The sequence below is a fragment of the Lissotriton helveticus genome, chromosome 8 (assembly GCF_964261635.1).
Source record: "Lissotriton helveticus chromosome 8, aLisHel1.1, whole genome shotgun sequence".
Classification (NCBI taxonomy): domain Eukaryota; kingdom Metazoa; phylum Chordata; class Amphibia; order Caudata; family Salamandridae; genus Lissotriton; species Lissotriton helveticus.
Window position 1 is genome coordinate 1,495,903,761 of NC_136069.1, and position 23,872 is coordinate 1,495,927,632.

General features: G+C 48.8%; 1 protein-coding gene across 1 annotated transcript in view; it reads right to left on the minus strand.

Annotated features, from left to right (window-relative positions):
• EED (embryonic ectoderm development) overlaps positions 1–23,872 on the minus strand; it is a 125,331-nt gene that overhangs the window by 11,489 nt on the left and 89,970 nt on the right. Inside the window, exon 10 of the mRNA XM_078658443.1 lies at positions 2,560–2,665. Within this exon, the coding sequence (XP_078514569.1) occupies positions 2,560–2,665 (106 nt within the window). The remainder of the gene's footprint in view (positions 1–2,559; positions 2,666–23,872) is intronic.

Below are 23,872 nucleotides of genomic sequence, written 5' to 3' on the forward strand. Positions count from 1 at the left end.
TCAGGTACCTAGCCTAACTGGGGTTTGAAGAGGTGTTCACCCATGAGCGGTAGGTTCAGCAGATGCTGTTGGACCTCTGGCTTAAAGCCAGAGTAACTGAGTTGGGCATGATACCTGACCAGCATGCTGGTATTAACACCACTGGCCGCAGTGTAAGCTGTGCCCAACAGCGCAGTCGATGGTGGCGTTTGAGATTGTTTTGCCTTCAGTAACCAGCTCTTACCCAGGAGGTCTATAGTGCTTAGGGAGGTGTTGGAGGAGTCCCTCCATCTCATCCCAATGCACCCTGTTGTGTCTGACGAGAAAGACAACTGAATTAGCAATCAGTTAGTCTGTGGCATATTGTACTGCCACCCTCATGGCCACTGCACCAATCTGTTTACTCTCCTTGTCAGATGGTGGTCACTTGTAACCTCAGCCTTCGCACATTTCCGCAGTGTGGACCACAATTGTGTGGGGATGTAGAGTGGGTCACTGGGTGAGGGTTTGTATGTGTCGATCCCAGGTCTAAAGACCAAGGCCATGACCGGCTCTTGGAAGGTCTCAGATGCTGTCTTGAGCATCCCCTTTAGTATGGGGAGTAACTGGAGGAGGAGTTCGGTTTCGGGCAGTGTTTCAACCAGGAAGTCAGTCTGGCCGACTTTCATATCCACTTTATGAAAAGTAGCCGATCTGTTCATAGCCTGGTGGTACAAGGTGGTTTTAACAGGTGAGGACGTTTTCACCAGGTAGAGCTAAGGGTCTTTACCAGGAGACTCAATATCAGTAGACCCACAAGTCGTCGCTGGGTTCAGGATCACAGGGGGCAAGGAGTACATGAGTCATAGGTACAATGAGCTGCCCTCCCCATAGGAAGAATATTGTGACCCCTCCGGTGAAGGTGGAGGACGTGGTATGTATGGTAGAGGGAGTGATGTAGGAGAGTGAGGAGGAGGTAGAGCGGAGGGAGTGGCCTAGTCCCCCTGTCCATACATTTTTTTTATTGCATAGAGGTGGGGGTTGCAAGGCAATTTGCTCCTCAAAGGACAACTTCCTCTTCCTTGGTAGTCTCCTGAGGCTTCAGTGGGAGCTTGGTGGAGATTTTCCCAGTTTGTGGGTGAACTAAGTCGCTACTGCATCTAACTAGAAGTTGAAGTGACAATAGCAGGCGAAGTTCCTTGAACAAAGACGCGTAGTGCTATGAGGCGCTAAACACAGCCAATCAAAAAAGGTGGAGTCACTAAATCGTGTGACTCAAAAGACTTCTTCGAAAAAAGAACAAGTTACAAACGTTCAAATCCAACACTAGATGGCAGGAGTATACAGAGCATGTGTATCTGCCAGCCACTGAATTTTCATGAACCCTACACAGATGCAACCGACATAGGGCAATCAACGTTGAAGAGTTATCCCAAGTAAATTCTTGGAAACGAAAACTAATATAATTCAATATATAAAGACAAACGTGTTGTAGAATGCACCATTTTTCCCCAAATATTCTTGGGGGGGGTGGAGGGTGGGTGGGGCGCGTAGAGCCCCCTAAGGCCCCCTTTGAAGTAGCCATGCTTACTCGCTGCACTTGATATGCAATGTACAAGAGATGATCTGATAACATTTGCCAGGGCAGCTTTGAGTTCCCAGTCCAGACCTAGCAGGAGCCTTGTAACGCAAAATGAGACCAAATATTAAAAAGTAATTCGCAGAGATGCAGCACCAACAGTCCCATGAAAAATGTTCGATTACGCAAAGTTTTTCAATATAAAATAATTAATTCAAATAATCTTTATTCGGATAAGAATATCCATAAAAGTACAATTAGTCACCACCAATAAAGATATAGTAAATGTTAAAACGTATAAATATACATAATATAAAATAATAACAGATTTAGTACTTCAAGTATTTGTTTGGTGTGCACTTGTTTGAGTATTTTTTTGCAAATTACTGCTTTGTTTTTAATTTATAATCGGGCAAATTGCTTGGGGGTCCCCAACTTCCAGTAGTGACTCAATGGGGGGTCATCAGCAGTCAAAAGGTAGGGACCCATTACCCTAGAATGCATTTACTGCCGATGTGATGTGCCCAGGCTAGATCTCAAGTACCCATGGTACGTTAATGAGTCTCCTTTCATTCATCTTCTGCTTGGTGTGATTCATGTGGTTCCATGAATATATCTACATACCTTTACACTAACAAAGTCACATGGATATTGTGGCCCTGAGGAGCTGTAGTGAGGGGACTGGACCCAAGTGGCCCATAGGAAGGACAAGCCTCCGACACTTTGGAGAACGAAAAAAAGGTAGGTCAGTCTACAGTCCTTTATGTCACTGTCCTCTTTAATAGACAGTCAACAAACGTGTTAATCTGCAACTTTGGGAACAGCTTTGTGAAATAACGGAGGACATGCACAAACTCAGCAGAAGAACAAGTTGGTGAATATTTAGGACAGGGCTGATACACAAGACGAGAAATAAGAACATTTTCCTAACCGCAAGATCGGTTTGTAACAGTTTGTACTCCAAATAGAAAAATAGACTATGTCATAGTAAAACTGCAATAAAACATTAATGGATACTACACCTTTGACAAAATAAGGTCTCCAAGCCACCGCACGCAGTCCACGTAGTTCCTGTGTATGTCGCGTGTGGAAAAGTCAGGAAAGTGAATCTTTTGAGAAATAAATGGCCTGTAAAAAAATGTACACAAGTTCTTCAGTTACCATTACCAATTCCTCTGCCATCAGTGGCAGTGACAATTCAATATGTTCCATATAGCAAAGATTACAAATTCAATTAGCCTCCATCATGCCAAGTGACCAGCTACATATGCTTGTGGGAAAATAATAGATGTGCCTCATTCAACACACCTTTTCAAAAGAAGGCCATGTTACATTTGTCGGTACTGGAGCAAAACCAGGGCACTTGAAAGGGTTCATCAGGATTTATGTGCTCCTCCCCGTGGATATGCATTTTTTAAAAACACAATTGACAGTAATCTCGTCTTATGGATGGACAAGCTCAAAGTGAATGCTTACCATCTTTCATACCAAATCTTACAATTGCAATCCAGAATTGTAATGTTTTATATTGTTTTAATTTTAGGTATAGCACATATTGTCCAGTTTGAGTGTAGCAACCAGAGCCTGCTTTCTAGAAAAATGTAAAAAGCATCCTGTAGAAATGCATGGGCTGAGTGTACACGCTGTAGAAATGTTGAACGCGGAAGCTATTAGAATGTGATGATGCAATGAATGTTGACAGCTGTATGCAGATGGCAGTTAACTGCAGATGGAAGAGAATGGATCTATAGCCGGAACTATGAGACCATGACCTAAGGGTATGACATGAATCAGATAACTTGCCTCCTGCCGAGGGGCTCCTGACTTAAGATAATATTAATACACATTTGTAAAGCGCACAATCACTCGTAAGGGTCTCTAGGCGCTGGGGGCCGTCAGGAAGATTAAGCAAGCTATTGCCCAGAGTCACATGGTGCTGGGCTAATCTGCCGCCGGATATCGAACCGTGATCCCCAGATTCCGGAGTCAGTCGCCCTAGCCGCGGCGCCTCCAATGAGAACATTTCAGAAGAGCCATGCACTGTGATGGTATGCATGGACCAGCTTTAAAGATGGTGATGGGGTCAGTAAGGAAAAGTAATTATAATCAGGATGGAGGCATGTGGAATTCCAGACATCTTATTTTTAGAAACTGAGAACTGCTCTAGTCTAAATTTCGACAACTTTTAGCTGCTAAAAGTCAAAATTAGTCAGTGGAAAGGAAACATCCATTAAAGCTTCAAATGATGTTGACTAATTGTCCCCTACAGTTAGTACTCAATACATTGTTTAAGCTTGGGAGCCATTCTTAAGATTGGGATCTCTTCTCAAATCTTTCCTGTGGGTCCTCCAAGTGTATGGCTGTGACTACAACTAAATCTTGTTTTTTTCTGTATCCTCGATGTGGTCTGCCAATTATTTGTGTGACTGGATGCAGATCCCACATTAGACCATTGGTTGATTATATAACACGTTATCAAGAAGGCAGTGACAAAAGGCTGAATTAATTATAATAGAATCACCTAAAACAGAAATTTGTCACCTCTTATCAATCCTGTAGATAATTCACAAACACCAGATACATCTTAAAGGCCAATTATTCATCGCCCTTTTTGCAAAAATATGGTATTTGCTTACTTTCTGACAGTGTTTAAATAGAGCCAGAAACAAGATTTGAGGAAGAGGAAATTAAAACAATGCATGCATTCCTATGAACATGGAAAGTCCACAGTCATCTCTCTGAAAGCAAAGTATTTGGGGCCGTATTATCGATGACTGCGCCAGTGCTAATTGTTGCTGTGAGCCCGAGTAGGTCTGTGTTTATGTGCGTTTGCGTCTGTGCACCAATATAATATGCGCACAGAAGCAAACACACCTAAACATAGTTCAAAGTCTGCACCAACATCACGACGCCATTACAGACCAATCCTCTGTAATGCCGTTGGGTGCATACTCTGGCGCACAGCGACAATTAGCCCTGGCGCAGTCATCCGTAATACAGCCTCTGAAGTCTCATTTGATGCAGAACATGCATTTGTTTACCAAAGGTATAGCCAAGTAGAGGCATCACCGTTCAACAAAAAGCTCAAGCTTGTGCAAACAGCAGACAACATGTTTGTACTACTACATCATTTACAATTAAACTCACTGCAAAGCTGAAAGAGATACAAAACCAGGCAGCCAGAATGTGCTCGACCCTACAGAGGAAAAAAACAAGTAAAACCAGCAATGAAAGTATTCCACTGGCTTTTGTTGGAGACAAGAATCAAGTTAATAGTTCTATGGTTTGTACAAAAAATTGACTTGGGTAAGAAAACTTTCAGAAACTGCCATCCCATTATGAATCATTTAGGATCTGGTTTCAGCAGCAGAGCCTCATCAGTCAGCTAGTTCTCAGGAAGTTGAAACCGTAGTACTGGAAGCTCAGCCCAGGATGAAAATAAAAATAAAAAAACTCAACATTAGGCTGACATTTTACAGTTTGATTTCTCAACTCAAATCTAAAGTTTGGGAAAATCGAAAAATTGTGATATTTTATTATGAATATGCTACTTACCAGTATGCATCTGTTCTTGGCATGTAGGGCTGCTAACATTCAAGTCAAGTCAAGTCAAGAAGATTTATATAGCGCGCTACATACCCATAGGGTCTCAAGGCGCTTGAGGAAGGGTGGGGAGTTACTTGTCAAATAACCACGTTTTGAGTTGCTTTCTGAATGCTAGGTGGTTCTGAGTAAGGCGAAGGTGATTGGGAAGTGAGTTCCAGGTTTTAGCTGCCAGCTAGGAGAAGGATCTACCTCCCATGGTGGTTTTGTTGATGCGAGGTACAGTGGCAAGGGCTTGGTTGGAGGATCGTAGCTGGCGGGAGGGGGTGTAGAAGGAAAGTCGTGTGTTGAGGCATTCGGGTCCGATTTCCTAGAGTGCTTTGTGTGCGTGGGTTAGGAGCCGGAAAGTAATCCTCTTATTGATGGGGAGCCAGTGGAGGTTTTTCAGGTGACCAGAGATGTTTTCTTTACGCGGGATGTCTAATATGAGCCTGGCTGAGGCGTTCTGGATGCGTTGGAGTTTATTCTGGAGTTTTGCGGTGGTACCGGCGTAGAGGGTGTTTCCGTAGTCCAGTCGGCTCGTGACCAAAGCGTGGGTGACTGTTTTTCTAGTTTCGGTGGGGATCCAGCAAAATGTTTTTCTGAGCATGCGAAGGATGTTGAAGCAAGATGAGGAGACGGCGTTGACTTGTCTGTTCATCGAGAGTGAGGAATCCAGGATGACGCCCAGGTTCCGTGCGTGGTCCGTTGGAATGGGTGCTTTTCCGAGGGCCTCTGGCCACCAAGAGTCATCCCAGGCGGAGGGGGAGGTGCCTAGGATGAGGACTTCTGTTTTGTCTGAGTTCAGTTTCAGACGGCTGTGCTTCATCCATTCGGCTACTTCTTTCATTCCTTCATGCAGGTTGGTTTTGGCAGTGTTAGGGTCTCTGGTGAGTGATAGGATCAGCTGAGTGTCGTCGGCGTAGGAGATGATGTTGAGGTTGTGTTGACGTGCAATGACCGCGAGGGGGCTCATGTATACGTTGAAGAGGGTGGGGCTGAGTGAAGATCCTTGTGGTACGCCGCAGATGACTTCAGTGGCTTCTGACTTGAATGGTGGAAGGCAGACTCTCTGGGTTCTTCCGGTGAGGAATGAGGTGATCCATTCCAGTGCTTTTCCTTGGATTCCGATGTTTCTGAGGCGTTGTAAAAGGGTGCTATGACAGACCGTGTCGAAGGCTGCGGAGAGGTCGAGGAGGATAAGGGCGACTGTGTCTCCATTGTCCAGAAGAGTTCGAATGTCGTCTGTTGCTGCGATGAGGGCGGTTTCAGTGCTGTGCTTGGCTCGGAAGCCGGATTGTGAGGAGTCGAGGGATTTGTTGGTTTCGAGGAATGCGGCGAGCTGGTTATTGATCGCTTTCTCGATGACTTTGGCCGGGAATGGAAGGAGTGAGATAGGGCGGTAGTTTTTGAGTTCGGTGGGGTCAGCTGTGGGTTTCTTCAGGAGGGCGCTGAGTTCGGCATGTTTCCAGCTTTCCGGGAAGATTGCGGAGTTGAGGGAACCGTTGATGACGTCTCGGAGGTGCGGTGCAATAATGGAGTCTGCTTTGTTAAAGATGTGGTGAGGGCATGGGTCTGTGGGGGATCCTGAGTGGATAGAGTTCATCAGACGGATGGTGTCCTCAGTGGAGATTGGCTTCCAGTCATTGAGGATGTTCAGGGGGGGTGGGGGTCCTGCAGGGGGTTGGGAGGGTTGGTCTTCGGGTCGGTTGTCGAAGCTGTTGTGGATGTCTGCAATTTTGTTGTGGAAGAATGAGGCTAGGGAGTCGCAGAGGGCTTGAGAGGGGGTGATGTCATTGGAGTTGGCAGAAGGGTTGGCAAATTCCTTGACGATGTTGAATAATTCCTTGCTGTTGTGGGCGTTGTTATCCAGTCTGTCCTTGAAAGCGGCTTTCTTGGCATTCCGAATTAGTTGGTGGTGTATGCGGGTGGCGTTTTTGAAGGCGTCCTTGGTGCTGGTTGTTGGGTCTTTTTTCCAGGCCTTCTCAAGGGAGCGACAGAGTTTCTTGGATTTCTTAAGGTCATCGTTGAACCAGGAGGCCTTCTTGCTGCTTACTTTGATTTGTCGTTTTTTCAGTGGTGCTAGGATGTCGGCGCTGTTTGATAGCCATTGGGTGAAGTTGGTGGCTGCTTGGTCTGGGTTTGAGGAGTGGGCTGGGGGGTTTTGAAGAAGAGGAGATCTGGTCGATGGTGATTTTGTTCCAGTTTCTTTGCAGAGTAGGTTGAGGATGGTTGTTGGATGTGGGCTTGTTGTAGGTAAAGTGAACACAGCTGTGGCCAGTCCAAACATTCATATCTTATGCATAGATCGCCGCCTAGTGTTGTGTCCGGATGATTGCACATTGTTGTCCTGGAAGAGTCTTCGAAGTATCACGAGATAGGTGGCTCCTCCCCTGGACTACAGTGCGCATGGGCATCGACTCCATCCCCAGATTGTTTTTAGCCATTGTGGCAGAGATGGAGTGAAATAGTGTAAAGGATGTCCATGCTAATGATGAATATAGAGAGAGTATCTGCAGCCGCTACGGGCACCGGGGAGGAGGGCGGGCGATATGAATGTTAGCAGCCCTACATGCCAAGAACAGATGCATACTGGTAAGTAGCATATTCAGTTCGAGGCATGTGGGCTGCTAAATTCATATCTTATGCATACAATACACAGCAGTCCCTCCATTAAGGGCGGTTGCCCGTGCCAGCTGCAGAAGCTTGAAAAAGTGTCTTGAGAACAGCCTGTCCTACAGCTGCTTGCTGTTTTGAATGCACATCTACACAGTAATGTTTGGTAAATGTGTGTGGTGTAGACCATGTGGCTGCTCTACAAATGTCTTCTAAGGGAATGTTCCCCAGGAAAGCCATGGAGGCCCCCAATTTGCGTGTGGAGTGCGCCCTTGGGGGTATTGTTAAAGTACGTTTAGCCTTTTGATAACAGATTTGAATGCACTTAACAATCCATCTGGCTATTCCTGCTTTGGAAATGGGGTTGCCTTTGTGCTGTGCTGAGAAGGCAACAAAAAGTTGTTGTGTCTTTCTAAAGTGTTGTGTTCTGTCAATGTAGTACATTAGCGCCCTCCTAACGTCTAATGTATGAAGCATTCTTTCTGCTACTGTTTGTGGGTTTTGGAAGAATGCAGGCAGGTCAATAGTTTGGTTGATATGAAACTGACACCACCTTAGGAAGGAATTTGGGGTTAGTGCGGAGCACTACCCTGTTGGAATGTATCTGGATGAATGGCTCTTGGATTGTGAGCGCCTGCAGCTCACTTACATGTCTGAGCGATGTGATAGCAATGAGAAAAGCCACTTTCCATGTGAGAAACTGAATCTCGCAGGAGTGCAGTGGCTCAAAAGGTGGGCCCATCAGCCTAGTGAGGACCACATTGAGGTTCCACACTGGAGCTGGTGGTGTTCTTGGAGGAATGACTCGCTTCAGTCCTTCTAGGAAGGCTTTAATGGCAGGCACCCTGAAAACAGAGAGGTGTTGCCTATTCTGGAGATAAGCCGCTATGGCGGATAAATGTATCCGAATGGAAGCGTACGCTAGATGGCATTTGTAAAGATGTAACAAATAGCAGATGATGTTAGGAATGGATGCATCCAGCGGGTTGATATTGTTGTCTGTACAGTACATGACAAACCGCTTCCATTTTGCTGCATAGCAAGCTCGGGTAGTGGGCTTTCTTGCCTCCCGGATGATGTCCATGCATTCTGGAGGCAGGTTGAGGTAGCCAAATTCTAAGACTTCAGGAGCCAGATCGCCAGATTGAGCTGTCGCGGATCTGGATGCTGAATGTCGCCATGGTTCTGCATCAAGAGCCTGGATGTGAGATGCAGCCTTTGATGCGGTACCACGGAAAGTTCTAGAAACGTGGTGTACCATGGTTGGCGTGCCCATGTTGGAGCAACCAGGATGAGAGTCATCGAGTGTTGCTTTAGCTTTCTTGCCACCAGCGGAATGAGAGGCGCTGGGGGAAAAGCGTACGCAAATTTGCCTGACCAGTTCATCCATATCGCATTCCCTTGCGATTCCGGGTGAGGGAACCTGGCGGCAAAGCTTTGGCATTTTGCGTTTTCCCTTGTGGCAAACAGGTCTATCTCTGGATGACCCCACTGCTGGAAGTACGGGTGGAGTACTGATGGATGTATCTCCCACTCGTGCATTTGATGGCTGTATCTGCTGAGCAGATCCGCCATCAGATTGTCCTTTCCTGGGAGGTGTTCCGCCATGAGGAAAATGTTCCTCTGAATGGCCCACTTCCACATGCTCTGAGCCAGATGAGACAGTTGTGGTGAGTGAGTACCTCCCTGCTTTTGGAAGTAGTACATGGCTGTCATGTTGTCCGTCCGGATCAACACGACTTTGTTGCACAAATGTACTTTGAAGGACTTTATCGCCATGAAGATTGCCATCAATTCCAGGTAGTTGATGTGCAACTTCTGCTGCTGGGTGGACCACAGTCCCTGCACAGTGTAGTGGAGCACATGAGCTCCCCACCCTTGGAGAGATGCGTCCGTTGTTAGGATTATCTGTGGCACTGGCTCTTGGAACGGTCGTCCCTTGCAAAGGTTGTGTGGATTCCACCAATGCAGAGAGTTGTATGCCCGACCGGTCACCAACACTAGGTCTGTCAGCTGTCCCCGAGCCTGTGTCCACTGATTTGCCAAGCATTCTTGGAGCGGGCGCATGTGCAACCTCGCGTGCGGGACTATGAAGATGCAGGAGGCCATCATGCCTATCAACTGCATGAACACTCTCGCTGGCAGGGAGTGTTGCGTTCTGAACTTTTGGATCAGCGACTGAATGCTGTTGATTCTGACTGGGTTTGGCTGAGCCATAGCAGTCAAGGTGTTTATTGTCGCGCCCAGATACTGCCGCACATGGTTTGGTTGAAGGTGCGACTTCGGGTAGTTTAGCGAGAACCCCAGGCTGTGAAGGAGTTGAATAGTGTGGGACATGTCCGCGGCGCACTGTTGTTCCGACTTTGCTTGAACAAGCCAGTCGTCTAGGTACGGGTAGACATGTATGTTCTGTCTCCTGAGGTGCGCCGCCACTGTCGCCAGACACTTTGTAAACACTCTGGGGGCAGTAGTCACCCCGAAGGGTAGGACTTTGAACTGATAGTGTCTGTTTTGAATGGTAAACCTGAGGTATTTTCTGTGGGATGGGTGGAGTGGGATGTGGAAATAAGCATCCTTGAGGTCCAAGGTTGCTAGGAAGTCCCCTTGATTGAGCAGGGGAAGGATTTGTTGCAGTGTCAGCATGTGAAAGTGTTCTGACAGTATGTACATGTTGAGGGGGCGTAGATCCAGAATAGGTCTGAGGGATCCGTCCTTTTTTGGGATGAGGAAGTACAGGGAATAGACCCCTGTGCCTTCCTCTTCCACTGGTACGAGCTCGATTGCGCCTTTTTGCAGCATCACCAGTACTTCCTGCTGCAATAAGTGCAAGTGCTCTGCCGACATAGGACGGTGTCTTGGGGGAATGTTGGGAGGAGTGGATGTTAACTCCAAACAGTAACCGTACTGGATAAGTTTTCTCACCCACCTGTCTGTGGTGATGGACGTCCAGACTGGCAGGAACTGCTGGAGTCTCCCCCCGACAGGTGTTGTATGGTCGGGGGGGCAGTGACAGAGTCACTGTTTGTTGGCGGCAGAGGAACGGGAGTTGTTGTTCCCTCTGCCTCTGCCCTTGGCACTGTTACCTCTGTAACCCCCTCTACCCTGCTTGGGGTACGAGGATTGCGCACCACCCTTTGTGAATTGTGTTTGTTGACCCAAGTGTCCTCTGGTAACACCACGTGCTCCTGAGCGACGAAAAGTGCTTCCCCTGAATTGTTGTGACTGAAGCGCCCCCATGGACTTAGCAGTCTCGTTGTCCTTTTTAATCTTTTCAAGGGTGGTGTCTACATCTGGACCAAACAGTCTGTCAGGATTGACGGGCTGGTTGAGGATTGTAGTTTGAATGTCAGTCTTAAATCCAGATATACAAAGCCAAGCTTGTCGCCTTAACATGACGCTAGTGTTAATTCCCCTAGCCGCTGTATCTGCCACATCAAGTGCACACTTTATTGCAGCGTTTGAGATAAGCTTTCCCTCTTGTATGAGCATTTCGGCTGCTTCCTTAAACTCATCAGGTAGGTGTTGAAGGAGCTGTTCTAGGGTGTCGTAATGCGCCCTATCGTATTGTGCCAATAGTGCCTGTGTGTTTGCTATACGCCATACATTGGCAGCTTGCGCAGCCACCCTTTTGCCGGATGCCTCAAGCACTTTCGACTCCTTGTCTGGGGGAGGAGCTTCACCCGTCGTTTGGGAGTTTGCCCTCTTGCGGGCATTGGCGACCACCAACGAGTCCAGAGGCAACTGTCCCCGAATATAGGCAGGATCTCCAGGTGCTGGCCTGTATTTTTTCTCGATACGTGGGTTCACCACTCTTGCCCTGGTAGGTTCCTTAAAGATCTCCGGGGCATGTTTAAGGACACCTTTGAGCATAGGAAGTATTTTAACTGTTCTTTCAGAGACAGAGAAAGTGTCGAACAAAAAATCTTCCTCCACCGGGTCAGCATGCATGTCCACATCATGATTTGCTGCTGCCCGTTCTATTAAAGCATTAAATGCTGCAGAATCCTCTGTTGGAGATGTACGTGTCCCAAAACCTTGTGGATCTTGTACCACCTGATGTCCACCTTGGTCCCCAGTGTCGTCATGAGTCCTGCAGAACATCAGGGTCATTGTCAACTGGGAAATTGTATTGGTCATCTTGTCCATCATCCTCTCCTCCTGATTGGGTGGGTGAAGGAGATGGACTTCTTCTTGGAGGTGGCAGAATAGGTTCAACAAGGGCAGGAATGTCCTGTTCCGGCCTCTTCTTCTTTAGTGTAATAACATAGGATTCCAGTGGTTGGGAAGTGATTTTCCTCTTGTAGAGGGTCAATTTCCCTGTTTGGGCATCGATGTAATGCTCAGAATGGTCTTCTGAGGCTTGATGTTGATCCGAGTGTCCCTTTTGCGTCGAAGGATCCGACGTGTTAGCGATTGTCGGCACCGATCTTGGTGCAAATGCTTTTGGTGCCACCCTAGGTGGCAGAGTGTAGAGAAGCTTGGTCGAGGTCTTTGGAGGCGGTGCCAGTGACGACAAAGTCTTCTCCCGAATACGTTTGAGGGAGTCGGTCACCTGCTTTGTGAAGGAGGCAGAGGGTTTGGTAACCGACGGCCGATGTTCGGTGGCGTCGGACTCCCCCGGTGTGGTCGAGATTTCCCTCGACGAATCCTCGGCTGCAACGTGTCGCGGCTCCGTTGGAGTCTTTGGCGCCGACGCCGTTGCTGCCGTAGTGCCTGCGGCCTTCGGGCCATGGCTTTTAGTCGACTTTGATTCGACTGCACGTTTACTTGACGGCGCCGTAGGAGCGTCCGAAGACGTGTCAACAGACTTAGACGTCCGTGCCGGAACAACTGTGCTTGACACTTGATGGACGGCCGTCTTAGAGGATGGTTCCTTCCGCACCTTTTGCGACGCTGTCGACTCGACAGCCTTCTTCGACTTCGGTGGGCCTGAGGGCGACGGAGCCGATGAAGGAGCAGGCTTCGATACTTTTTGTTGGACGTCGGCCATTTTAGGTTTGGTCGATTCCGAAGGTTTCGATTTTGGCTGGACGTCGGCCATCTTTGGTGCCGTCGGATCCGAAGGTTTCGGTATCTGAGATGGCGGCTCCGCTTGAGTGTCCGTGGCCGGGCCAGAAGACGGGGCCGGGGATAGCGGTGCAGGGTCGTGGGTAAGGCCGAGTGGCGATCCCGTGACCCGAGCCTCAATAATGTAGACTTCGGGGCATAGCTCTTCCTCTGAGCTATCTTCCGCGGCCCCATAAACTTCGTCGTCCCCTACCTCCTCGACGTATTCAAGGTCGTGGCCCTGTCCCTCGACATGTTCCTCGGGATCGGCTTGGACCTCCGTCGACGGTGGTGAAATCTGGAGATGATGGCTGCCGCCTTCTTCCGCGGGGTCGTCTAATAGGTCGTCGGGTGCCGGCGCCGCTCGCTGGGCCTCGAGGCGCGCCGCGCGCCGATGCTTGAGCGTCTTCTTGGACCTGAACTTAGAGCAGGCCATGCAGTTTTCTTCGTTGTGGTCCGGAGATAGGCATTTATTATAGACCGGATGCACATCGATGTGTGGATATTTGGATCCACAGACGGGGCAGAACTTGAACGGGCTCCGCTCCATGTTAAGTTCGTCGGGTCTTGCTGCGACGAGAGGGCCTCGATCGAAGAGTTACTTGACTCCGTAGATGTCCGGCTCAGAGAGTCGGACGACGCTCGAGACCGTACGCAAACAATACCGACGCAGGTAACGAAGGCCTTTTGGCCTTAAGAACAAAGTTGTTTTCGGTTCCGACACGGAGACGTCGAAACCACATCCGAACCCAATGGCGGAAAAAACCAATCTGGGGATGGAGTCGATGCCCATGCGCACTGTAGTCCAGGGGAGGAGCCACCTATCTCGTGATACTTCGAAGACTCTTCCAGGACAACAATGTGCAATCATCCGGACCCAACACTAGGCGGCGATCTATGCATAAGATATGAATTTAGCAGCCCACATGCCTCGAACAATACGTTTTTTTATTGTGCTTTAATTTTCCATACTAATTTTGTAAACGGGATTGTCATTAATGTTTAGTTACTAACATTATTTTGCTTTATTGGCAAAACTGTGAGAGGCACTAAAGTCACATTACCTAACAGCATGAGTTTTTAATCTGGCTCCAACAACTAGGTTTAGGTAATTATTGGTTTCTTTCAGGGGAAATTAAGAATGTTACTACTTAGTTTTGGACTACAGACATACTAACATGTATGTTCATTTTCTCTGTAATAAGTGATGCAGGTGTGAAGATATGCTCTTTAGAAGCTAACAGACCTAGTGTTGCTGTAGAAAAGTAGGATCTGCTTTCATGGTCACCCCTTCTCCTGGGTTGTAAGTGCAACAGCTATCACAACATACAGAATGGCCATGCGTCATTATGTGATGACCATCTCTAAACTGGCTGTAATGAACCCTGTCATGTTTGGTATCAAACATGTTGGAATCATACCCCAACACTCTACATGGTGTGGGGGGGGGGGTGTAGGATTCCATGCACTGTAAAGCTCCTCCGGAGGGCCTTAGTGCTCCCGGTACCAGTCTTCCAGAACTGGACAGCAAGTGAAGGCTGTTGCTGGCAAGAGACACGTTTCTGCCCTCCTATGGCAGAGCCAAGCTCGAGCAGGGGAAGGTAGAATAGGTAACCTGTGTGAGAAAGTGCCCTTTTTCTGCATGGTTGCCCCACATTTTGCTTAACTGCTAATGTACTTTGAGTGTGCCCTGTACTCCTGCCAATCAGGTACCCAGGGCCTATGTTCTTTCCCTAAAACTGAAATTGAAGACCAAACCCAATTGGCACTCTCCAGCCACAGGTCAGTACCTGGTAAATGGAACCACAGGTACCCAGGGCCCTGTGACCAGTGAAGGCCTCTAAGGACTGCAGCGCTTATTGTGCCTCCCTTAGAGGCCCTGTACACACTCACACTGCCTTTGCAGGCTGCGTGTTTTGGTGCAGAACAGTGAAGAGCCGACATGGCACACATCCCCGTGTGCCATACCTACAACCCACTGCCCTGGCATAGATCAGTCACCCCTTTAGCTGGGTGCACTATACCAGTGGTCAGGGTACAGGTGCTTGAGCCCTGTACCCCTACAGTGTCTAAGTCAATTCGTAGACATTGTAAGTACAGTACTGCCATTAAGAGTATATGGTACTGGGAGTTTGTCATTACAAACTCCACAGTACCATATTAGCTGTACTGAAAACTGAGAAGTTTGGTATCAAACTTCTAAGTACATTAAACCCACACGTATGCCAGTGTGGGATTTAATGAAAAATGCACACAGAGGGCATCTTAGAGAAACCCCCTGAAAATCGACCTACCACTAGTGTCGAGGCTGAGTGGCTGCTTTCAGCTGCCACCACCAGACATGTTTCTGGACCCCTGGGGTCGAGAGCCTTCTGCACTCGTGGGCCGGAAACAATGCACATCCTGGGACGAGTTGTCAAGCCTCATCCCCCAGGATGGGCAGGGTCCACAAATGGAAAGATTCAAAGGCTTGCAGCCTTTGTGAGCTTCCCCAGGCATGTTGCTGCTTTCAGAAACCGGCCCCCACCAGTTCTGGCCCCCATTTTGGGAGGGAGAACTAGCAGAAAAAACAAGGGAGGAAGGGAGCTGTGCCCACCTTTGCCAACATCAGCCCTCAAGTGGGGGAGGCGAGGTGAAGCACAACTCAGTCCCCGCCATCTTGCAGATTGGGACGCAGCCAACCAGAGTGAGGCATATGCCCCCCCTCCCTCTGGAGGGTGGCATAATAGGGGGTGTACCCACCCCAAGGAAGGGACGCACTGGTCCCAACCTTTTAACTTACCTGTAACACCTCTAAATCTAGTATATAGGAGCACCCCGAACTTTGCCTCATCAGACAAGAAACCACAAGAAGAAAAGAAGAAGAGGGAGCTTACAGCCGTGCCGAAGCTAAGAGGGGGACACCCACTGACTTGGCCCCAGCCCTACCGGAATGTCCCCACCTCGAACCTGCAGAAGCGAAACTCCCTCCCGCCCTTCCTCCCTCCCTTCCCCCCCCCCCCCATGCTATGAAAAGTTTGTAAGTGTGGAGTTGGAAAATCTATAAAAAAAGTCTTTAAAACTATAACCAAATAAACGCTTTTACTTACCAGTGTGCACAAAATGTCCCAATGCAGTATCCAGCTATACTACACTGTAAGAAAAGTCATTGCAAAGTAATCTACTTGACATTTTATTGAAAAGCCAATACAAAGTAAATGTACAATATTTCAAAGCATTGATTACTACTGTAATCAAACCAAAGTATATATACACAACTGCAATTCCAAACTGTATTACAACTGCAAAGTATATATCACTTACCTGTTCCAGGCTTGCTTTGTTCTAGGAAATAAAGTAACTAAAAAAATATTTTTATACAAAACCAATTGCTCTGAAGTTCAGGCTTTGAGTGTGTACAATCATTTGCTGATGGAGTGTGTACAACAAATGCCTAACACTACCCTCTGATAAAGCCTTACTGCTCACCTACGCTACCACAAATAGAGCACAAGGTGCTATTTACTTCTACCTCTGCCTACCTTTTGGGTTCCACTGGACTCTGCACACTATACCTCACTTTGGTATAGTATATAAAGAGCCAGCTTCCTACAACCTCTCACAGGGCGGTCCAACTACCTCCCAGACAGGGTTTAGTGTATTGGGACATGGTGCGAGTGCTTTCCAGCGCCACCAAGACTGCTTGTAGTGCCCATTTGGTGCCTTCCTTGCATACTTCAGTTCAAACTAGTCCAGGAAGCCCTTGGCTCCCGCTTTGGAGCAAAACTGGACAAAGGGCATGGGAGTATCCTCCTCACTGTCCAGCACCTTCTCTGGGAGGGAGCCCTGAATGGTCTCAACCCTTTCCTAAGGGTACTTAAGGACTTACCTGTGGGTGAATCCCTATATTCCTCATGGGACAAGATTCAGATCTAATACCACTTCAACTTTGACCATCTGGACACTCTGGGCTTCGCTTTGGGAACAGAGACTGCCCTGGGGGAAGATTCCTGCTGCTCCTGATAGTCGGCCTGCTGGTCGTCTACATAGTCTGTGCCTGTGCTCCATACAGGAGCTTCACCAGGCCGGTGGACAGCCAAGACACCCGAAGGAAGCTCCCATGGCGTGAAGGAGTCACTCCTCTGCATCTGCAGCTAACGCAAAGCAACTGACCGGTCTGCTGATCCTGGGCTCTCACGGACTCTAAAAGGCTCAGCAACACAGGTGGTGGTGGTGGGTCTGCAACTCCCTCGAGGCCTGCACTGTCTTCATACAGAGTTTGAGGCCAGTATCCCTCGTCGGAACCGCTGCAACAGAATCCCTGTGTAGTGCGTCAACCTGCCGTTGCCAAGGCTTGTTGACTCTCCTCCGGAGATCTTCGGGCTCCAAGAAGCTCCGACCTCAAGCAACTCCTGCAGCCAAGATCTTCACCCTCACTGCTTCCTCTGCACTGTGGGCCTTCCTCTTTGGTGAGCTGCTCGAGGTCCTCTTCCTACTCCTGCACCTTCTGCCCGTGGGTCCTCTTGAGGGTCTTCTTTGGCTTCAGTGGGCTCCCCTGCTTGCTTGGGCCTGCTCTTACCTGGTCGTGGTGAGTCACTTGGACCTTGCTGGTCCCGACACTGCACCTGTTTAGTCTACTACGTTGTTTGCCGCTGCCAAGGCTTGTTGGCACCATCAACCTCACCTGCATCTCTGACATCAGTGGGCATTCGTCTTGCATGCCTCCTGGTCACTGAGGAGTGCATAGACTGTGCCCTTTGCTTGCAGGTACCTCTCACCTTCAATACACCTTTGGGTTCCACCAGACTCCTTAGTCTTCTCCAGTGGCATGTTTCCTGAAGTCCTCCATTGTGGTCTACGGCAGTTTCCGACGTCACTGGACACTTATACAACCAGCATCCCTGGTGTCGGTATCCTGGTTTATCCATGGGTGGGGTGGCTCTCCAACTTTCCATCTTCCATGGGGTTTCTTCAAGGTCCGCTGGGAAGGGTCCTTCTATAAAATTACAACTACGACTTACCCATTGACTAACATTGAGCACGCTGTCGTGTTTCCACTCTCCACACGACCTCTGTGGGGTGCTTAGATACTCATCTTGGGTGTTTCCTTGAGTCCCCTGCTCTTTGTAGTCTTCTGGGTCCATTCTTGACTTGTGATTTGCATTCCACTATTTTAGTATATGGTTTGGTGTATTTGTGCTAATTACATGCTCTATTTCGTAAGTATTCTGTGTATTGTGATTCTATATCCTGGTAGGAGATAGTACAAGTGTGTTAGTGAGGGTTTGTAATACAATACATATTTGTATAACCACACGGTATGATACTTTTTCACTTACTTAGAATAAGTACTGGTAAAACAAGCTGATTTACATTCCTTCTGGACTAAGCCTGAAGGCTGCTCTCCACTGCTACCACTTAGAGAGGTTTCCATGGTTGCTTAAGACCACTAAAATCACCAAGGGTTATTTGGATTAGTGCAGGGTGAGCACCATATACTAAGCCAGCTTCTCACAGTTGCTAAACGCAGTCAACCAATAAGAGTTGAGAAAATGTTTTAGCACTTGCAGAGAAGGTAACACTGGCTGGGTCCTGTTGAGCGGGTGCAGCAGGTGAAAAAGTGCCGTGAACGGAGTTACAGCCCAGGTGAAAACCCCAAATAAAACGAAGTTAGGAAAGCACTGCTTCAGAGACAAGATAAACAGACTCTAGAATTTGCTAGACCTAGACTGGACTCAGACTTCAAATATTTTCAAGATATAAACCAGACTATTATCTACTTTGGTTGTCAATTCAAAGATCCTCAACATATGTATGCTCAAACCTTTTCACACTCCTTTCTCTACTTGCTCTCTCTGTGCTCAACACCCTAAGCCCTCTTTCTCCAAACTTTTTAATACCCATAAAGCATCTCTTTCTGCCTTTAATGTGTGCAAATCTTCTTGGGCCATGTCCCATTTAATGGACAGGGGCCTTCAGTCCCTAACCTAACACAGCAAAGACACTGCAATATAGCAGTCGGAACCCCTTCTTTTAATGTATAGACTAGCTTTTTTTTTTTTAAATGTTTTTATTGTTGCACAAAGAAGAATTATCATGTAATAGCATATCATTGTCGGTGTTGCATCAACATTCAGCCATCACCGACCAGTAGCGCAGCAAGATTTTGTCTTTTTAACTTTTCAACTTAACATCCAATTGTGCGGGCATAGAGTGGTAACTGTGGTAGCATTAAAAAAACTGCAGATATTTTATTCCATTATTGCATCACATTGAGTAAGACCTAGCATCTCATAGGATATACGAGTTTCGATCACATCATTGGCACATTGACATCACTAGACCCATCTGAACCGTGAATGGCCCCCTCCCGCCTCCCACACCTATTCTACTTCTTCCTCCTCATCTGAGCTATCTACGTCCTCTTCCTCAGGTAGCGGATCGCAGAGGTCTCCCCTATAGGAGTTCCACGGCAACCACAGCTTGTTCCATTTACGTGGGTTGGCCCTTTTTTGATATACCGCACGTTCCACAACCATGAGCATGTCCATATTCCTGCACCATTGCGCCAAAGTAGGTGTTTCTGGAGCCCCCCATTTCTGCGCTATGTCCCGCTTTGCCAACATCATTCCAATGATTGCCCACTGCCGCCCCTGTGGAGTCAGGTTATTCGGGCCCCAAATATTTAGTAGACAGACCCTGGGATCAGGAGTAATGGGGAGATGCAAGGTTTGGGCGACAGTGCGCATCACTCGCCTCCAGTACTCTACCATGCTAGGACAGGACCACAGTGTATGAAACAGTGTGCCTTCTTCCCCGCAACCTCCCAGACAGTAGGGGTGTTCCGCCCTCTGAATTTTGTGAAGGACCGTGCGCGTGTAATACACCCGGTGCAGTATTTTTAATTGTACTAATCGGAATCTTGCCGAGATTCCGGCCTCTCTAGGCGACGCTAGTGCAGCATTCCAATTCGCCTCATCAAAGTCCCCGAGCTCATCCTCCCATTTGCGTCTCAGTGTCTGTAGCGGGTCAGGCAAATTGTTCACTAGCTTGCGGTATGTTAGGGAGGTGGCGCTAGCCTCCATGTAGTCTGTAAGAAGTCGGTCCTCTAAAGGCGCCGACTCTGGGACCTGTGTTCCTGGTGATACTGCTGCCATTAAGGCGTGTCGTATCTGTATGTACCGGTATGTTTCAGTAACATTCAGTTCATACTGCTCTCTCAGGGCCTCGAATGTAATTACCCCATCTCTCGTCCACATGTCGCCCACCGTGGAGATCCCGATGTTGTCCCATTGGGTAAATCCCTTGCTTTTACGTAGATTCCCCAGGGCTTTGGAGTCCCATAGGGGCGTCATCCGTGTGATCACACCCTCCCAGTGTAGTCGTCTTTGTGCCATATAGTAACAGTGTTTGGTCGGGCCAACCAATTTCACAGTTAGACCTTTATTGTAGAGTGGGGCCAAGATGGTAGTAGTACCCAGCTGTCGCCGGTCTGCTAGATACGCCGGGTCGGTCTGAGAAGCATGCATCCACTGGTTGATCACCTTAAGATGAGCCGCCCAATAATAGAGCTCTAAGTTCGGGAGCGCGATACCACCGCTATACCAGTCTCTAACTAACTTCGCCTGTGCGACCCTCACCGGTCGGTTCCCCCATAAGAGGCCTGACAGCTGTCCTGATACCTGTTTAAAAAAGGAAGGTGGGACCATTTCCGGTGTGTTTTCCAACACGTATAGGAAACGGGGCAGCGCCATCATTTTAAACAGCGCCGCCCGCCCCAACAACGTCAGTGGAAGTGACTTCCAATGCCGGACATCAGTTTTAAGTCTATCGAGCAGCGGTTTCAGATTCATGTCTTGAAAGGTCCCGGGTTCTCGCGTGATGCGGATTCCCAAATATTTGAAGGAGACTTCCTCTAATAACAGAGGACAATTCTCATTCAAGCGCGGCGGAACCCCATGCAGCATGTAGAGTACCGACTTTGTCCAGTTAATTTTATATCCTGAGGCTGCACCGTGTCGCTCGCATATTGCCAACAACACAGGAATCCCCTCTGCCGGATCAGTCAGGTATATTAACATATCGTCGGCGTACAACGACACTTTGTCCTCCCAGTCATTCTCCCATGTTATTCCTCGCAGCAACCTTGTGGTTCTAATGATTGTGGCCAACGGCTCCAGCACCAGGGCGAATAACAGAGGTGACAGCGGACAGCCCTGTCTCGTTCCCCTTGCCACCAGAATATCTCTCGAAACATGGCCATTCGCTGTCACTCGCGCCACAGCAGCGTTGTACAGTAGCCCAATCCACGCGGTGAATTTCGGGCCAAATCCCATATGCCGTAGGACTGCAAATAGGTACTGCCATTCCACCAAGTCAAACGCCATTTTAGCGTCCAACGAGAGGATTGCCGCGGGTTCCCTCAACAACGGGGCTCTCGCCAGCACCCCATGCAGACGTCTGAGATTCAGCGCCGTACTCCTATGAGGCATAAACCCCGACTGGTCTGGGTGTATTAGTTGGGCAAGGTGGGGTAATAGTCTATTTGCTAATAGTTTCGCTAAGATTTTACTCTCAGCATTGAGGAGGGAAATCGGCCGGTAGGATCCGCAGTCCTCCGGTGGCTTGCCAGGTTTCGGTATCGCCACGATAGTTGCCATACGCTGATCCAGTGGTAGCTGACCCTTTCCCAAGCATTCTACGAACATGTGAAGCAGGGGAGTAGCCAGTGTCTCCGACATGGTCTTGTACCACTCAATCGGTATTCCATTGGGGCCTAGTGCCTTTCCTGGGTGTAACGCTGCAATAGCCGATTGCAACTCTTCAGTCGTCAAATCAGCTTCAAGTTCCTCCACTCCGTCTTGCGACAGGGTGGGAGTGGGTACTCCAAGAAGAGCCGCATCCGCCCTTTCCTGCGTGACCGCTGTTTCAGGAGTATACACCGTTTGAAAATGATCAGCCAGTAGGTCTACTATCAGGCCAGGGCGAGTTTGCACTATCCCCTCCGAGTCCTTTAAACGTAGGATTGACCTTTGTCCCTCTCGCTTCTTCTCCAGCCAGGCTAATAGTTTGCTGGCCTTATCACCGATCTCGTATACCCTATTCGCCGTTGCCGCCAAGTTGGCTCCCTCTCTACAGCGTAAAAGGTCAGTATGACGTCGCTGACACAACTGGAGCGCATGCAGCGTGTCCCCGTTCGGGGTCGCCATATGTACTTCATTGGCCCTGGCGAGGTCCTCCTACGCGCAGCAGGTCTTTTTTCTGGGTGCGTTTGTGCTGAGTTATGTTTGATATCGCATGCCCCCTGAGAACCGTTTTATAGGCCTCCCATAGGACCGAAGGGGATGATACCGAACCCTCGTTCTCCGCAAGGTAGCATCTGGTCGCACTTTTGAGTGCCTTGGCCACCTTGGGTACCTTAAGATATCCCGGGTAAATCGGGTAAATGCGTTGGTGGGATCGCTCAGGGTTGGAGAGAGTCAGCGTTAACGGGGAATGGTCCGAGATTCCTCTCGGCTCAATCCGCACCTCCTCTATAGTGAAGAGTCCATGGCCCAACGCCAGAAAATAATCGATCCTGGAGAGGCTAGCATGAACCGCTGAATGATAGGTGTATTGGTGGGCTGTTGGATGAAAACTTCTCCATAGGTCTACCAAACCCTGTGCTTCTAGGAAGTCCGTCAGCCGGGACGGACCGGGAGCCTGGGGTCGTATCGGGAATCTATCTAGGGTATCGTGCGCCGTCGCGTTAAAGTCCCCTCCCACTAGGAGATCTCCATCTGGGAGTCTTAACAAAAAGGTCCCTAGTTCTGGGAGTACAGTCGAGTGCAGGGCCGGCGGGAAGTATACCGAGACCACATTGAGCGGTCTCCCCTCCCACTGTCCAATTGCCGCCGCATAGCGCCCCTGAGTGTCTATCTTCGTGGATTGAAGTATGTACCTGGAGGACCGGTGCATCAGTATCCCTGTACCTCGGGACCCCCTGGAGAATTCCGAGTGTGCAATCATGCGGTAGCCTTTCCTATCTAGTGCGTGTACTGCCGAACCTGTCAAGTGTGTTTCTTGCAGTAGGACCAGTGCCGGGCTGAATCTCCTTATGTGTTGTAAAACTATGCCTCTTTTTACCTTATCCCCTAGTCCCCTCACATTCCAAGATAAGAGTTGTAAAGGTGGCGCTGGTCCCAACCCACGATTTACCCCCCCTAAGTCAGTTCGTGTGTTATGTGCCATAGTATGTATGGTAAAGGGTGACTACGTGCCTTTATGAACATGATCTACCAAAATTCCCAAGTCTCGCCATGCTGCATACGTGTACCTACCCAACCAATCCAGGCCCACAAAACTACCCACTAAACACAAAAACCCCCAACCCTCAACACCGCCCCTCCCTGCCTCCCTGCTAAACGGACTTGGAACTGCCCGCCCCCCCAACATAGCAGAGTGCCTACCCCAAACCCTTAACACAGTACTTGTTCGCTGGGGTGAAGGACTCTCCGGAGTCAGCGGCCCCCCCATCACATCCTCAGAGAACCTCTGCCCAGTGTCCTTGGAGGCCCACCCGGCCCGAACCAGTGGCAGCTCATCCTCACGATTACAGGAAGTCATTGTTCTTCGAGTTCTTCACGGTCCGGAGCTTCGTTCATTGGGGAGTGCTGTCCCGCATCCTCACCGGATATTTGGGAACTCGGTCTTGTACCAGTATTGCGGTGTCTGTTCTGTCTTTTGGAGCGGCGAGGCTGGCCCGTCGTTCTCCATCCCAGCCAGTCATGCGCCGATTCCGGGGTATCAAAAAACCAGGTCTTATTGTCCGCCACTATTCTCAGTTTAGCTGGAAAAAGCATTGCATAGGGGATTTCTCTCGCTCAGAGTTCCTTCTTAACCTCAAAGAATGTTCTCCTTCTGCGGGCGACCTCAGCCGTGTAATCAGGAAAGAATGCCAGTGTCGAGTTTTGAACTTTAATCGGGGGTGAGTTTCTTGCCGCTTGTAAGATTGCATCCCTATCCCTGAAATTAAAAAGTCGGGCAATGATCGGTCTCGGAGATGCTCCCGTTTTAGGGCGACCCCCAGGGACTCGGTGAGCTCGTTCCACCGAGAAAAATGCTGAAAGACCC